The 16,448-nt window shown below is 49.2% G+C and overlaps 1 protein-coding gene across 1 annotated transcript in view; it reads left to right on the plus strand.

Moving 5' to 3' along the window:
• The window catches only part of MIPEP (mitochondrial intermediate peptidase), a 135,012-nt gene that overhangs the window by 4,058 nt on the left and 114,506 nt on the right, over positions 1–16,448 (plus strand). The window contains exons 3-7 of the mRNA XM_067713715.1: positions 2,191–2,279; positions 4,688–4,774; positions 7,912–7,975; positions 12,237–12,419; positions 12,960–13,116. Of these exons, the coding sequence (XP_067569816.1) occupies positions 2,191–2,279; positions 4,688–4,774; positions 7,912–7,975; positions 12,237–12,419; positions 12,960–13,116 (580 nt within the window). The remainder of the gene's footprint in view (positions 1–2,190; positions 2,280–4,687; positions 4,775–7,911; positions 7,976–12,236; positions 12,420–12,959; positions 13,117–16,448) is intronic.

A 16,448-nucleotide genomic window follows, 5' to 3' on the forward strand; every position in this document is an offset into this window, starting at 1 on the left:
CTGTTGACGAGGAAAGAAAGGCACTAAGAGGTTAAGTTCCCCGGCCCATGAGTGGTGGAGCTGGGCTTCGTGTCCAGGCAGTCTGGCCGCAGAGGCCTCGCTCTCCACGCTTCCAGGGCTGCTGCCTCCCGGGCCGAATGGAACCTTACGTGGAGTGGCAGGAAGGTCACCTCCCCATCTTGTGAGAAAGTGTTCATTTTCAAAATTATTACGCAGTAAAATCTACTTCTTCTAAGGGATGGTGCAGGTCTGTGAACGTGGACTCTCTGTGCATGTGGCCGCCCCACGGTCAGGCTGCGTAACTTCCATCACCCCCAGAACGCGCCCTGTGCGTCGCACCACCTTGCCTCTCACCTTGGGCAACCTCTGATCTGTTCTCCATCCCCGTAGTTTGTCTTTTCTTAAGTATCAGGTAGGTGGAATCATATTTACTGTTTGAGGCTGACTTTCTTCACCAGGGTGGCAGCTCCCCGTCTGTGGTTTCCTTCTTCGAGAGCCTCCTTGCTCTCAGCATCTGCGCTGAGCCAGTAGCACCTCCGCTGTCCTAGACCCACCGCTGCAAGTTTCCCGGTTGTAAAGAGATGGTCAGAGTATCCACCCTGAAGGGCTTTCCTGAGGGGAAGTGAGCTGTGCCGCGGGCTCTGTAGTCAGCTCTTGCTTCTTCTGGGTTCAGGTTCTGTCCCTCCAGGATGTGCTCAGCGAGGGCTCATCTTGTTGAGGGACGTGGGAGACGTACTGTCAGAAAAGAGGTTTCGAACCGTCTGTGCTTAACGGGTGCCGCTGAAATCTGAAAGGAAAGCGCGGGTCAGCAAATTTCACTTATTTGTAATCGAGTATTGGCTTTTGCGGTCAGAAATCCCAGAACTTACTGGGTGTTTGTTGTCTTAGCCTCTGTCTTAATTAACCAGTGTTCTAGCATTTTTTCCACATTTCTACTTCTGCTCTTCACTAAAAGATTTTAACTTCTCTGCCCCATAGCTTGCCCTATTTTTGAAGTTTTTTATATTTATGAAGTTTGATAATGTCTCATTCAAAAAGACTAGGATGTGATTTATACATGTAAATATTTGGGTCAAAAAGCTCAAAGAATCTTCTTCCTTTTTTGAATTTTTAAGATTTTACCGGCTAGTGAGATCAATACCATGTAAGGCATGAGTTTTATAAACTGGTCATTTTGTTTTCTTTTTCTTTCTTAACACAGTCCCCGTGGAACTGTATTATTTTCCTCACCACTATCACAAACGAGTTTTAAAACGTATGCTGGTGTTTTGAATTTCAATATTGATTGTAAATTGTGCAGCATGCAGATGAGTAACTTATACAGCATCTTTTAAAGTTTACACAGCTCACTTTTCAGGTGCCTTAGTGCAGATGTTATCCTACTGTTACGTCAAATGTCGTATCAAACTATGGATTTATATGTTTCTACATAAAAAATTATTTGATAATAAAATTAGGGCATTTTACTTTGTGGTGATTTTATTTCACATTTTAGCCGTATATGTTGTCTTCATGAGAATGAAGAAAATACGCAGTTTTTTGTAGTTTCCCTGCATTTCTGTTTTGCAGTGTACTGCAGTTAACATGAAAACTAAAATCTAGTTTTATGAGATTTCATTAAAAAATTTAAAAAGGGATTCTGGCTTAGTTAAATTCTAAGGTCAGTACAGCAGCTCTAGTCCTGCGCCAGGTAGGCTACAGCTGGGGAGTCCTGTTTACTCAGAGGCAGCCTTTGTTCTCTGCACAACGGCTGGGATGCACTTAACTCAGCCTGGAAAGGACACCAGGTGTGAGTGTTAACTAGAAGCGCCTCAGGCAGTATTCCATGGAGCCAGGTGGGAACACTTAGGGAGAAAGCTCCGGATCATTTGAAGCGAGAGTCTTCTCTTTTGAATGATAGAAGTAGGAAGAATTCACTTGGTTTTTACATTTGCAGGAGGGAGACTTCTCTAAAAGTCAGTAAGAGTATTTTGGAATGTATTAGGAAATGAAATGGACTTGGTTCCCGGGAATAACAGAATTAATGAATGTTCAGGAAGAAGCTGCCCCTCCCGCCGGCTTAGGAAAGTTCCAGTAATGGAAATTCCTGGTCAAGGCAAATTTTAAAGTTCACGTTTTCATTTTCGCCCTCAGACCCTGGAAGCAAGCTTCCCGTCAAACGCCCTTTTGCTTTTGTCTCCCCTCCATTAGGCCGATTTTGTGAAAATCGCTCACCCCGAGGCAGCGTTCAGAGAGGCCGCGGAGGAAGCCTGTCGGAGCATTGGTGCCATGGTGGAGACGTACGTCTGCCCCTCCTCCCGGACCGTGCTGGGCCGCGGGGCCCCGGGTCTGTGCCCCGCCGGCGGGGATGGGGCGTGGGGTTGGGGCGTGAGCCACAGGGCTGCCCGGGGCGGGCGGGTGGGGGGAGCCCGCAGCCTGACTCTGGGCCGCCTCCCTGTCTGCTGTCCCTCGGTTTCCTCACTGGTCAGGGGGGTGGTGGAGTGATCTGTGTCTCAGGGCTGCTGGGAGGAGGACGAGACGGTAAACGCAAAGTGCTTGTGGTGCTGGGGGGCACGCGGCGGACACCCGGGGTCCTCGTTCTCCTCGTTGAAGGGATCATCAGCATCTCAGGGGCGGGCAGCGCGAGCTGGCACATGGCCGTGCGGTGGAATTGCTGTCGCCCTGGAGCTGTGGCCGCAGAGCGAGAGGTCAGCGTGGTCACCTCTGCCCGGTGGCCTTGCGGTCCCCTCGGGGCTGGGATTTGGGGCCTCTGGGCCCATCGTAAAGGCAGTCTGGGAGCTGTGGCAGGCGCAGGCTGGGGTGAAGTCTGGGGTGAAGTCTGTCACTTGAAAGGGATTCGGAGTAAATGTAAGAATACTGGTCAGAGTAACGGGGAGGGGGCAGGGCGCCCACCAGGACGGGGGGTCAGCCAGTGCGGGCGCCCGGCCCCCCGGCTGGAAAGACCTCGGGACCTGTGCCTCCCAGCCCAGCGGAGGCCCCTCCATCCCCCGGGGCTCGCGTGGGGCGTAAGGCTGCTGGCCGGTGCCCCTGGCAGCGTTTGCCCTTTGGGGATGGTGCGTGTGAAATTTGGCTCCTTGAACGGGTAAGCTGGTCCCTGCAAACTCCAGACCCCGGTGTGCTGAAGGCACTGGAGCCGAGGGCTGCTGGGGAGGTGAGCTAGAGCGCCGGGCCCCTGCCCGGGGCCTGCGTGCTGCGTCGGTGGACCTGGGCTGCTGGTTCTGCAGGAGGACAGCGGGCGCCTCGGTTGGTAGAGAGGTAGTGTCGGAGGCTCGGCCCGCGGTCCCCCCTTCGCCATGGAGCACAGCTCAGTCCTTTGCTGGGACCAGGCCCTGCCCCCCTGGGGGGCGTGGGTGCCGCGAGGGACCTGGCCGTTGTCACTGGACAGAACCCAGAGCCTTGCCCTCCGCCCTCCTGAGCGCTGGCTCCTTCTCTCCCGTAGCCTGAGCTGCACCCTAACTGCCCAGGGAAGCTTTGAATAGGAAGCCTTCCGGTGCCCGAGTAGAATCGACTGACTTTCCAGTGGTGGAAAAGCAAGGATAAAACTGGATGTGTTTGTTTAGAATTAATGCCAAATATAGACTAAAATACAGGCTTTATCTCAGAGTCCTACAATGTAGGACACGATATGGGAGATCTGCTCAAACCTCGGACGTGGGTCCGGCCGGCCATCTCGGAACGGCTGCCCTTGGATGTGAGCGGCCGGGGGCCGAGCAGCCAGAGGAGGCGGCGGTCCTTGCTGACCTTCTCCCGGTTCCTGGGGCTGAGGCCGAGCCTGCCCCCCTGCTGAGCGCTTCTTGGCCGGCGGGGCTGCCTTGGTCCCTCAGGTTCAGGGTGGCCCGTGAGCACCGTGGTGACAGAGGCCCCTCGGTTCGTATGAATCTGCAGGGGTTTGATTGTGTGTGAGCTGCCCGGGGAACCTGACCGCCCACGAGCCCCTGAGTGGACCTGGCAGGCGGCGCTCAGCCCTTGCCCTTCCCTGAGGCAGGAGCTCTGGCCCGCACTGTGCTCTCGGGAGAGGGACTCAGGAGCTGTCGGTGGTGCCGCGGGCGGGCAGGCGGGCAGTGCTGGGTGGGCTGGGCCCGAATGCAGCTGCGGACAGTAGCCGCCTCCTCTGGGAGTGGGGGCCGTGCCCAGCGTCTCGTTGAACCCTGGGGGCCACTAAGGGTCTAACCCTTTCGGACCAAGGGCACGGTAGCCGGGGCCCGTGTGGCTGCAGGGTGCGGCTCCGAAGCCGGTGCCCTCGAGCTGTCCCCGGTGTGGACCTGCCACTCCCGCGGGTGAGCCAGGGCAGCCCAGGCCCGGCGCCCAGTCAGGACTGCAGGTCGTTCCTCCCCTCCCATCCCCGCTCCTCTCCTGTTAGAGAAACCAGTGGTCCTTGGCATGTTGCTGCCGCGGCTGGTTCTCGATGGAAGCGGGGTCACGTCCTGGCTGCTCTTCTGTCCCCAGCTGTGGACTGTGGCTTTAAGTCTGTGCTTTTGCTTTCCGGGACAGTGAGTACTAACACACTTCCCGTCCCTCACTAACTGCGGTTATGCCATTCCTGGTCCAAAGGAAGAAACAAAACAATTCCCCAAACCTTTGGCCTCTGGCCATGTGGATGCTGGAACTTGACACCATTCTCTTCACGTAAAGCAAAAAAAGAAGTTACTAGAAAATCATTTAATTTTTTTATTTGTAATTTTTCTAGGTTGAACACAAATGTGGAATTATATCAAAGTCTGCAAAAATTATTAGCTGATAAAAAACTTGTGGATTCCCTTGATCCAGAAACCAGGTACTGCTTCCTTTGCGTTCATCGCGGTTGTGACTGTGGAGCTGAGCTTGAAAGCCGTTCCCTCAGTGTCCCTGCGCTCACGGCCCCTCTGTCCGGACAGTTTCTCCCCACGCGACGAGTCCCGCACCCTCCTTGGACGCCACTCAGACGGTGTCTCCTCCGAGAGCTCTGTGCCTGTCTCACGTCGGCCTCCCGCCCAGCTCCGCTTCTCTCAGTCCTCAGGCTCCCAGCCTTCTCTCCTCTGCCCGTTTGTCGGCTCCGCTTTCCCACCCGCTGGACGGGAAGCTCCTCGAGGGCAGGGCCTGGTCTGATTTGTTCACTGCTGCATCTTAGCACCCCACAGCCGCGGCCTGCGGCAGGGCCCTCTCCAGGGAATGGATTCCTGTGAGCAGTTGACGGTTCCATTCAGCTGCATTCCTAAAGTTCTGTCATTGCTACAGCGGGAGCTGAAAGCAGAGTGCTTTTGTTTACTGGTGGAGGTCAAGATCCTTGAAATGGTTGGCTTTGGTTCATACCGTTTATGATTCTGAATTGGAAAGACCTAATTCTGACTCAGTACACAAATATACTTGATACAGGACTGTGGATGTTATATTTCTTTGCTCAGATTTATTTATTTATAAGACGTGGTAGAGTTTGTCGTTAACCCGCCTATATGTTATTTGTGTCATGGCACAGAGACGAATGTCTTTTCCTGCCTTTTGCACTCGTTTATCTCCTTTTTCTTTATGGGATGCTTACTTGGCCCCGTCTGCTTCCTCCTCTGTTGTCTGTCTCCGTACGTGGCCTGTGACCCCAAGTGAAGCCCAGCCCGCAGGGGTCAGTCAGCGGTGGTGTCTCATGTTGAACTTGTGTACGAGTGACCATGCCGTGTGAGAAGCAGGGAGGGGTTGTCTTCGCCTGTCTGCCTGTAAGCGGTTACCTGTGGTCCTGTTTCAGTTCATTGATCCTGATGCTCAGGATATGGGTAAAGCTGGCTGTACAATCACAGCAGTGGGTCTTTATTATAATTTTAGGTATGAGCATTATTACCTTCGTTAGCAAAATGAGTAAAAGGTGAATGCCTGCTAATTGTGCTGGATTTGTACTGAGCTGCTGCTGACTTTGAGTAACGACAGGTTGTCCATGATCTGACTTTACTGCAGATCGCTTTCCCATGTTTAATGTACAGAAATGGAAGTAGACTGGCAGAGCATTCGAGGTACAAAGGAGTTGTGCTAATTGGACATGTACCACATTTCTAGATGTTACTAAGATGCCAACAGGATTTTTATTTTTATAAATATTTATTTTTTATTTATTTCTGGCTGTGTTGGGTCTTTGTTGCTGGGCGCGGGCTTTTCTCTAGTTGCAGCGAGCGGGGGCTACTCTTCGTTGTGGTGCACGGGCTTCTTATTGCGGGTGCTTCTCTTGTTGCAGAGCACGGGCTCTAGGCACGTGGGCTTCAGTAGTTATGGCACACGGGCTCAGTAGTTGTGGTGCGTGGGCTCTAGAGTGCAGGCTCAGTAGTTGTGGCACACGGGCTCAGTAGTTGTGGCTTGCGGGCTCTAGAGCACAGGCTCAGTTGTGGCGCATGGGCTTAGTTGCTCTGCGGCGTGTGGGATCTTCCTGGACCAGGGCTCGAACCCGTGTCCCCTGCGTTGGCAGGCGGATTCATAACCACTGCGCCACCAGGAAAGCCCACGAGTTCAGTATTTTGATTCCCCTGGTCCCTAATGGGAAAGTAAATCATCTTAAATTAGCTTATAACTAAAAAGGGAAAGATGGGGACTTGACTGGTGGTGCAGTGGTTAAGAATCCACCTGCCAACGCAGGGGACACAAGTTCGATCCCTGGTCCGGGAAGATCCCACATGCAATGGAGCAACCAAGCCCGTGTGCCACAACTACTGAGTCTGCGAGCCACAAGTACTGAGCCCACACACCTAGAGCCTGTGCTCCGCAACAAGAGAAGCCACTGCAATGAGAAGTCCACGCACTTCAACGATGAGTAGCCCCCTGTTCGCCGCAACTAGAGAAAGCCTGCATGCAGCAGCAAAGACCCAATGTGGCCAAAAATAAATTAATTAATTAAAAAAAAATAAAAAGGGAAAGATGAACTTGTAAGTATAAAATATTACAGGAGAAAATTACTGAAAAGTTGCCCCTTGCTTTAGATGTTATCCAGGATACTTTATGTTCTGCTGTTGCTTTTTTATTACTGCTAATACTTGACATTAGGATGAAATTGTTACATTAAGGAAAGGTTAGGAAAATTAGGGCCTATTGTGAAGTTTGCAGATGCACTTTACGATCATTAAAAACTGGATTTCTACAAAGCACAGTGATACGCATTCTTGAAATAGCCATCTTCCCTCCTAAGTCTAAGCAAACTTAGCCCAAGGGGAAGAGGATGGTGGCTTGAAGCTGATGAAGAGTCGGCTTTTTGACAGCAGGAGAAAAAGGTGATGTTTCAGATACTGCTGACCTGTTGAAGGGTATTACTGATGGTCTTTGAACTCCCTAAGCACTTTATTTGTACTCCTGTTAGGAAACTTATTATTTCTTTTACCTTGTGTTCATTCATTCAAAAAGTACTTATCCCCGTCTGGGCCACGCCTTATGGGTGAGCAGAGTATCGTTCTGTTCAGTACACATGCTGAGTAGGAGATGTGTTACAGTTATGCATGCACACCTTCATGCAGAGTTCAGGCAGCATGTGTATGTCCCACAAGGACTTAATTTGGTGCGTTGTGTATAGTTTGCAGCAGATATTCTTGAAGGAAAGACAGTTGAAAAGATGTACATTTTTTCCTTTCTAGAAAAAAGCAGAAAATTTGGCCTTGTTGGAGTAATTGTCATTCATTGTCAGTTTAAGACTTGTTGTATAGTTAGCACGGTGTATCTGATACCAAATCATCCATAGGAAGGCTTACAACCCAGTCAGTCAGCCAGCTGTTTTGCCTGACTTCTAAGATGTTAAGCTCCTGGTTTCAAGCACACAAATTGTGTGTGTGTGTGTGTGTGTGTGTGTGTGTGTGTTGAAACATCCGGCTTTTGGGCAGTAAGGTTGAAAAAGATGGATTTATTTTGCAGAACACTGATTTTTGTTCATAATTATCATTACCTGTTCTAACCTGCCACCTATTTTATTTACAGGCGAGTGGCCGAACTGTTCATGTTTGATTTTGAAATCAGTGGAATCCATCTGGACAGAGAAAAGGTAACCTTGTTTTTTGGCTCCTCTTGTTTTACTGGTATCTAGTTGGTATATTGTTGATGTGGTTCTTGTATGTTGCTTGAATTTCCATATTATAAAGACACCTAGGTCAGTTATGTTATAAAATTCTCCTGTAAGTTGTATTTGAACATAGTGCTCTCTGGAAGTTCGCCTGTCACCCAGGATAATTCAGAGTTAAGAAATGGCTTGAGGCAGGGCGTTTTAGGTGTCGTGGAAGTGGGATGAGATGGGCCGTATCAGGAAGGCCAGCTAGTGAGTAGGAAAGCTGGCGCTGTTGAAGATTAGGGTCTGGTTGCAGAAGTACAGGAAGTATTGTTGAGACCCAGGGCAGGTGTGTTTGTTGATGTAATACCTGTCTTGGACAGACCCCCCCATAGTTTCATTCTGAAAGTAAGCATGGGTTATACCGTGTTGAAACTGGGATGGGAGGGGCCTTCTTTGTCCAGACCCCTCATTTTACATGTGTGGGAACAAGGCAAAGCGATCTGTTCAAGTTCCCATCCTTTGTCCTCAGGATGTCTCACCCTGGCTGCTGCTTTTCTAGAACATGACATCCCAATGAGTGCTTATTCACTTCAGTGTTAAGCTCGGGGCTGGGAGAATGGGATGGTCCAGCCAGCACCCAAAGAGCTGCCTGCTGCAGTGTCTCACCCTGCCTGCCTGCAGCCTAGACTGTTACGGTGCCTCTTTCTTTTTTAGATAAATATGTTTCTCCTGGTAAATATACGATAAAGCCACTTACCTATTAACAGAGATTGGTTTATCAAAGTGTCTTGGAAAGTAGAGGGCAGGATATTGAGAATACGTGTCACGTGCATAGATGCTGTCATTTTGGTTGGTGCTGAGTGTGAGTAATTGTGAGGCCGCTCACATGTCTGTGTACTTGTGTGGCCTTAAGGGCTCCACATGTGACTCCTGGCCTAACCCAGCAGTCCCCAAGGCTGATAGGCTCTACTGCAAACTCAGATTGCCTGAAATGGACACATTTGCCCCTTTCCAGACCAGTTTGTTATTAACACTTCTCTGTACCAATAATGGCACCATTCTCTGAGTCACCCAAATCCAGTTTTGGAGTCAGTTTGCATTTTTTTTCCATTCTCAGTGCTTTCATATCTCAGTGACCAAGTCCTTGGATTGTTTCTGTAGGGCTTCACTTGCCTCTGTCTGCATCCCCAAAACACCTCACCTTGATCCTTATTGCCAAATACCTGGGCCATCCTAAAAGCCATTGTCTTCCTACACCCATTATAAGTAACAGTGATTAAGCATTTGCTCTTTAAATCGCATATTTCTCATCAGATCTTCATAACAGCTTTGAGGTTGGTACTACTACTATTCCTGTTTCATGGGTGAAGACGCTGAGGCACCTAGAGGTCATGTGATTTCCCCAAGGTCACAGAGCTTGTAGGTGGAGGAGGCTATTACATAAGCCAGGCCTACTCCAGGGCCTGCCCAGCTGCCCTGCCTGCAGGCCTTCTGGCAGTCAGTCTAAACTGTCTCTGACCATTGGAGTACTTTCCTTAAAGCGCTGATTCAGTTGTTACTCTCCCACCCAGAACCTTCCAGTGCCTTCCCGTTGCCTATTGAAGGAGTATAAATGGTGATTAATACGTAGACTCCCCAGCTCTCCCTGCCCCTACCCCCGTGTTACTCATGGCACTGCCCTCCCTGCTCTGGTCCTCTGTCCCCTCTGGGTTTGCCTGTCTGAAATCCCCATTAAACTTCATCTTCAGGCCATGGTGTCTGCAAAGGTGTTCTCAACCCCCCAGGTGGAATTTTGTATTCATCCGAACCCATATTTTACTTACTCCGCACACATGGCATTTACCTTTAGGTTGTTACTACTGCGTCGCTTATCTGAATCACAGGCATCTCAAGGACAGGGAGTGTGGTTTCTCTTTTTTCACGCACAGGAGTTTTAGGCTCAATAAAATAATGTGTGAGAATCATAATGATGCTCACCAACACTAATCAGATTCGATACTTTGAGGAGGAAGTTTGCTATTAGAGAATCTGGGAGAATAGTTTTATTATTTTGTAGAATCTTCATGAAAGATGTTTTTGAAACTTTATTAAAAAGTAGCATGTCAGGTCAAGGTCAGCTTCACCAGCACTGACTTTGCTGCTTTTATCTAACGTGTGTTCTTAATAGGACAGCTGCCCCTCCTAGCAGGTAACTCCCTGCAAGCCCACCCACATTGAAGACGCAGTAACGTACACCTGCTGAACTCCGTGTTGTCACTTCAGTGTCTGTTGTCAGAGGTGCTCCACTAGGACAGGGGGCAAGGGAGACAGCACACTTTAAGAGAGCTTGAAGTGAAGCCACTAACAACCTACAAACCGTAAAGGCCTACGTTCTTCCTGTATTCTTTCCAGGTCATTCCTTACTTACATTTTAGGGTCTCATGAATACAATTAGAAATTAAAGGAAGTGTGTTCTTCAGCAGTCATTAAATAAATGCAACAATTTCATAGCATTCTTAGAGCTCCGAGTACCGCATGTTTAATTATGTCCAAATGATGAAATGATATGCTTAGCAGACTGTTGGTGAAGTTGGGAAATAAACCGTTTTTATTTTTCCAGGGATTGTAACAGGTGATGAACTCCTTGAAATAACTAATTTTATCACTTTTTTTTTAAATAGTAAAAGCTTTGAGGAAAGTTTTTGGAACTATAGTATGATTTCCAGATGTCTTTCCTTTTTGTTATTCCACTGGTCACCACTAGGGGGTGACAGATGGACATATCAGAAAGAAAACGGGCAAAGAGAAGAGTCTGGATGATAAAGATGCAGGAGTAGCTGAAAACTTATGTTTCCTATGAAGTTTGAATTGTCTGTATTGAAATTTTTTGTTATTAAAATACACTAAGTTTTTTCCGGCAGCTTAGCAAGGGTACATCTGCGTCATACATAGTTATCTTTTAAAACTACTAGTGCTGCCTAATCATTTGTTAGGGTCCTAGCGTAGATTAGAACCTGTTAATAGCTATCGACCCCCTTGCCGGGAAACTTGCCTGTGATTTCACCTGAAGCCCGTCCTGAGCCCAGGTCTGGATGCCTGTCTAGTTTTCCTGTAACAAGTGCCTGAAAATTCACCCCGTGTCCCCAGGAGGGCCTGGCCCGTGGTGTGGGCCTCAGTTCTGAGGGCCTCGTCCCGAGCATTTGTGGCAGCCCTTTGATGGTACAGGCTTTCTCAGGAGCTGGTGTCCTAGGGGTGTGACCGACGAGAAAACCCTACCCCCTTCTGTCACTGTCACTGACGGCCTGAGGCCTGACGGTGCCAGCCGTGGGGCTGCGGGACGTGGTCCTGCCCCAGCAGCCCCGACTCCAGCCCTCCTCACCTCTCTGCTGCTGTCCTGCTGTAGCCCCGCAAGTGGCTGCCCAGCAGAGCTTCGGAAGTGCCCCTTCGCTGCACTTCAGCGCAGAGCCGCGTTGATTATACCTTCCTTCCCCTGCCCTTGTATCTGATCTTTTAAGACTGAGAATATTTTCTAATCTGCCCTTCAAATACTTCATGTGTTTAGTCTCAAAATACTTTTAAGTATCATATCAAACAGATTCACCTACTCCCTGGCTCACTTAACTAAGAGGTTTTCAGGGCCAGGGGAGGACCTGGACTTCCCAATGTTGTTAATTTCACAGATGCGTTGTGTAACCCAGACTTTGAATAGAACGCTAGAAGTTACATACGTCTTAAAGCCTAGAAGCACTAAAAATCCGTAAGATAACTTTTTGGTCAGGATATTAAATATCTATCGAAAGTAGAGTTAACATTTGTAGTACATTACTGTGTACTAAACATTTATGGGGCTCCCCTGGTGGCGCAGTGGTTGAGAGTCTGCCTGCCGATGCAGGGGACACGGGTTCGTGCCCCGGCCCGGGAAGATCCCACATGCCGCGGAGCAGCTGGGCCCGTGAGCCACAGTTGCTGAGCCTGCGCTCTGCAACAAGAGAGGCCGCGATAGTGAGAGGCCCGCGCCCTGCAATGAGGAGTGGCCCCCACTTGCTGCAACTGGAGAAAGCCCTCGCGCAGAAACGAAGACCCAGCACAGCCATAAATAAATAAATAAATAAAATTAAACATTTATGTTACAAATTATATTCAGTATTCATTTTATCACTTAATATATTTAGTATCTTATTAAATTATAATTCAGCTATATATGTTGATTTGCTGATAGATCACCTATTGAGTTGTGAAATATTACTTAAATAACTTTTATTACTGCCCCTACGTACAGCGTAAAAGAGCGGTGGACCTGAACGTTAAAATCTTGGATCTGAGCAGCGCGTTTCTCGTGGGAACCCACTTTCCCAGCAAGATTGAGAAGCATCTCCTGCCGGAACACGTTCGGCAACACTTCGAGCTGGCCGGGGACCACGTGCTGGTGGATGGTCTGCGTACAGACGTGCCGGATGACTTGGTACGTGTGCTCCGTCCTTCATGCAGTTTGGTCCCCGTACCGGGGCCACGTCTGTTGTGACCCCCAAATTCAGTGATAAGATAGTCATACCTTTAAAAACACGTTAGTGTCACTAAGCATAAAAATTGAACTGGGGGTCATTAATTCTGTGAATGCTTTTGAATGATGAAAATGGTTTGATTATTCCTGTTTCATAAAGGACTCCTCATTTTCAAAGTATGATGAACAGCAGCAGTGATGGCCATTCTAGGGACTCAGACTTTAATTGCAGGAGTTTTCACGTCACCTGGTTAAAGGTGCTTCACGGCATGTGTGTTGGCTAAAATTTGTGCCACCCTGCCCCGTAGCAGAGAACCCAGTCGAGTATGATTTGTCTCCCATACCAGTGATGAAGTCAGAAGCTGTATTCCCTTTGTGGACACCATTATTCTAAAGCGTTGCTCGCCTGCAGAACAAAGTGGGGGAGGTACCCTGTATTATTATGGTGTAGGACTTTGTACTGTGTATGGATGTCTTTTACCTTTCACTTTCTAAACATAGGTGCGAGAAGCCGCTTATAAAATTTTTCTTTATCCCAATGCTGGTCAATTGAAATGTTTAGAAGAGTTGCTCAGCAACAGAGATCTTCTGGCAAAGTTAGTGGGGTATTCTACATATTCCCACAGAGCTCTCCAGGGAACGATGGCTAAAAATCCAGGTGAGCCTGTTTCTCCAGCTTTAAGGACAAAGTAGGGTTTTTATGAGGCTGAACTTACGATTTTAAATAGCTATAAATTGCTGTTCTATTTTTCATAGAGTCAGAGACCAGTTACTGAGATTTCTGCTTCTTTATTAGGAAGAATTTTTAAATAGAGCTAATAGTTTGGAATGTATTCTGCCCAACCTATGTATTTTTATGTACACGTTTAGAGCAAATCATACTTAAAATTTCACTGATGATGATTTGAATTGTTTTCATTTTAACTCAGCTGGTTTCTGTGCTGAGCCTAACCGGATTGGTTAGAATTAGTGTCAGAGAGAATATTTCTGCAGAAGTCAAGGTTCATTGTAGGCTGGGTCATGTAAAAACCTGTCCTTTCAGAGAGAAGAGGGCTGCTTCGCAAAGTTGGTGCTGGGGCGGGCGTGGGGGGGCATCTCCTGGGTTTGCTCCGTTCAGTTCTCTATGATTTATGATCTTTAAGGGAGAATGGTTTGCAATGAAAACGATACAAATGTATATAGCACATCTTTCAAAGGTGTGTAGTAAATTACAGTTACATTTTAGACACTGAGTCCAGGGTAGGGTGGCCTCGATGGTGGGGCTGTTCAGACCCAGGTGTGTTGTAGGGGTTGGGTTTGCATGACTCGGTGACGGGCTGAGTGGGGGGAGCAGATGGCCGTGGACACCCGGGGTCTCTGGCCGTGCGTCGGAACAGACATGCCGATCGCGGGGTCGGGGGACGCTGGGAGGTGCTCTGTGCTGTCTCTGTCCCTCCCGTGTTCCCTGCGGTGTCCGTAGCTCCTCGGAGGTTTTCTTGAACCCAGCCTGCCTTGTTTCTTTCTCGTGCACGCCGTCCCCTCGGCCTGGCCTCACTCCCGCCAGTCAGCTGTGGGCACGTCTCCTGCACTCGAGGCCTGCTTGCTGCCTGCGTGTCTGTCCGTCAAAATCCTATCCAGGGTGTCAGTGCTGGGCTCCCACCGCCCTCTCCATGAAACCTGTTAAAACGTTTCCACGTCCCTTGGACTCCTTCGTCCCTGAACTCATAGAACACTTAAATCTGTGTTATATACTTTAGCTCCCAAACAGGTATTCTGTCCCCTCGGGTGCTTTTCTGTAGTCACTGTTGTCACCACGTTCTTATAATGACGTCTTATTATTCTATACTATATGTAGTTATATAATGCCTACTCTGGGCCATTGTTTCCTTTCATTCCTCTGTAGCCGTGTGAGATAGACGGTTGTATCCACTTCACGGATGAGGAACTGCAGGTCGGGTCGATTGCTAAGAAGTGGCAGGCTCTCGATTCATGCTCCTCCGTAGGCCGCCTGAGACCACCTGCCCCTTTTTCTGTGTCACCTGCATCGGCTCTTTCAGTTCATTGGTTCGACAGATACGCACTGAGTGCCTGCTGTGTGCCAGATGTTACTCTAGGCGCTGGAGATAAATCCGAGTAGAACAGATGGGAATCCCTGCTTGTGTGCAGGTGACAGAGGAAAACAGAAAAGCAAGGGAAGAGTCCAGTCTGTTCCTGGCGCCTGCAGGTTGTGGAGAAAGTGGTACAGGGAAGGGAGGACTGCGCGTGTCAGGAGGTGTGCGGCCTTGCACAGTCCGCGAGGGCTGGTGAACGAGGCTGTGAGCGGAGGGTCCGGATGGGGGCGCAGGTGTGAGGCCGGGAGGAGGAACAGGGGGAGCCTGCGGGGCGGGGCGGGGCGGGGGTAGGTCACAGCTGAACGAGGCTCGTCGTCGGGGGAGGTGGGTTTGAGCCAGGACTTCAGTGGTCATGGCCCCGCCGAGGGGGCTGAGAACCGCCACAGGGAGGGGCACCCGGAGGTGCTTTGCCGTAGCCACAGTGAGGGACGCGGCTGCTCCAGGCCGACGGCGGCTGTGCAGGTGGTGAGATGTCACGTTTGGGGCGTGTGGCACCCGAAGGGAGAGCCAGGCCTTGGACATGAGCCACCGGGAAGACAGTTCCTGCTGACGGGGTCGGGGCAGGAGCGCAGTGGGTCTGAGTTAGGTATGAGGTGCCAGTTGGTCAGTGCAGGTGGAAACACTGATGGACAGCGGGGCACACACACGCCGGGACGAGACTGGTCGGCTTGCCTGGACGCTGGGGGCAGCCGGGGCCCGGGGAAGGGGGGGACTGAGCCCCAGCTCGAGTGACTGGAGGTCACTGGAGGTCACCGGCCCCGCAGTAGCGAGCACCCAGGGTGATGGCCAGCAGATCCACGGCTCCCAAGGTGGTTAGCACAGGAATGTCTTGGAGCTGGACTCTGTGCACACAGTTGTGTCGAGTGTGACCTGTCATTTGGTTGGGGAGCTTGGACGTATACATAGATAAACCTTCATACAGGTCAGTGTCTTTTTAGTTCCAAATGCACAGAATATGGGAAACAATGCCCTGGGATTTTAGGAGCGCAGGAAGTTTGCAGATGCTTGGATGGTTGTTGAAAGTTTCATGAGGGAAGTGAAGCTGGAGGTGGACAGTGCGGAACAGTGAGCTGTCGACAGCGGGCGCAGGAGGTGGGAGGGGTACAGGTTAGGGTGGACCCCACGTGACAGGTGTGTGCCGGGTCACCTTCCAGCGAGGCGTGCGCTTGCCCGAGGCCGGCAAACTCATTCCTTTTTATTGAATACTATGACGGTATCCAGGTAGAGTAATTGAGGTAGATGTTTCATGTGTAAGAGAGCTAGGAAAGCAAAATAGGTGAAAGTTAGTAAACAATGGTTATTTTGAAATAAAAAGCACACACAGAGATATATTTGAAAACAGTTCTCTATGCTAGCTGGTTTGATATCCGGAAATAAAGACTTTAGTTTAAACTAAATAACAGTTGTTTTTCTTAACACCGTCTAAAACGAGGCAGCGTTTTTCAGGTTACGAGATATGGGCTGGTTCAGCACTGATGGTGGGGAGACCCCTGGGTTCCTGGTTTAGGTCCGTCCTTTCCCCAGCCTCTTATTTTACTCAGAAAAGAGATAAACTGAACAAGAAACTGAAACATAGAAAAGACCATCTGGAAAATAGAAAAACAGAGTGTGCAGCCCACTCTCAAATACATGTGAAAGCTCTGTACATGTTAAACAGTGGCAAAAAGTGCTAAATTCAAAAAGTCACATGAAAAATTTCCTATCATGGGAAACAACAGTAACTCCACTACATTGCCTTTGTGGGTTTGTACAAAATAGTGACTTATGGCTGAAGTATTTTAAGTAGTAAAAAAAAAAAAAAAAATTCCAATAGAGCCTAAATTTTTAATGTTCTAATTTTGCAGTATTTTCTTTGGATACTGATCCTAAATAGATTATTCTGCTGTGTATATAAAAATAA

Source organism: Pseudorca crassidens, chromosome 18, assembly GCF_039906515.1.
Source record: "Pseudorca crassidens isolate mPseCra1 chromosome 18, mPseCra1.hap1, whole genome shotgun sequence".
NCBI lineage: Eukaryota > Metazoa > Chordata > Mammalia > Artiodactyla > Delphinidae > Pseudorca > Pseudorca crassidens.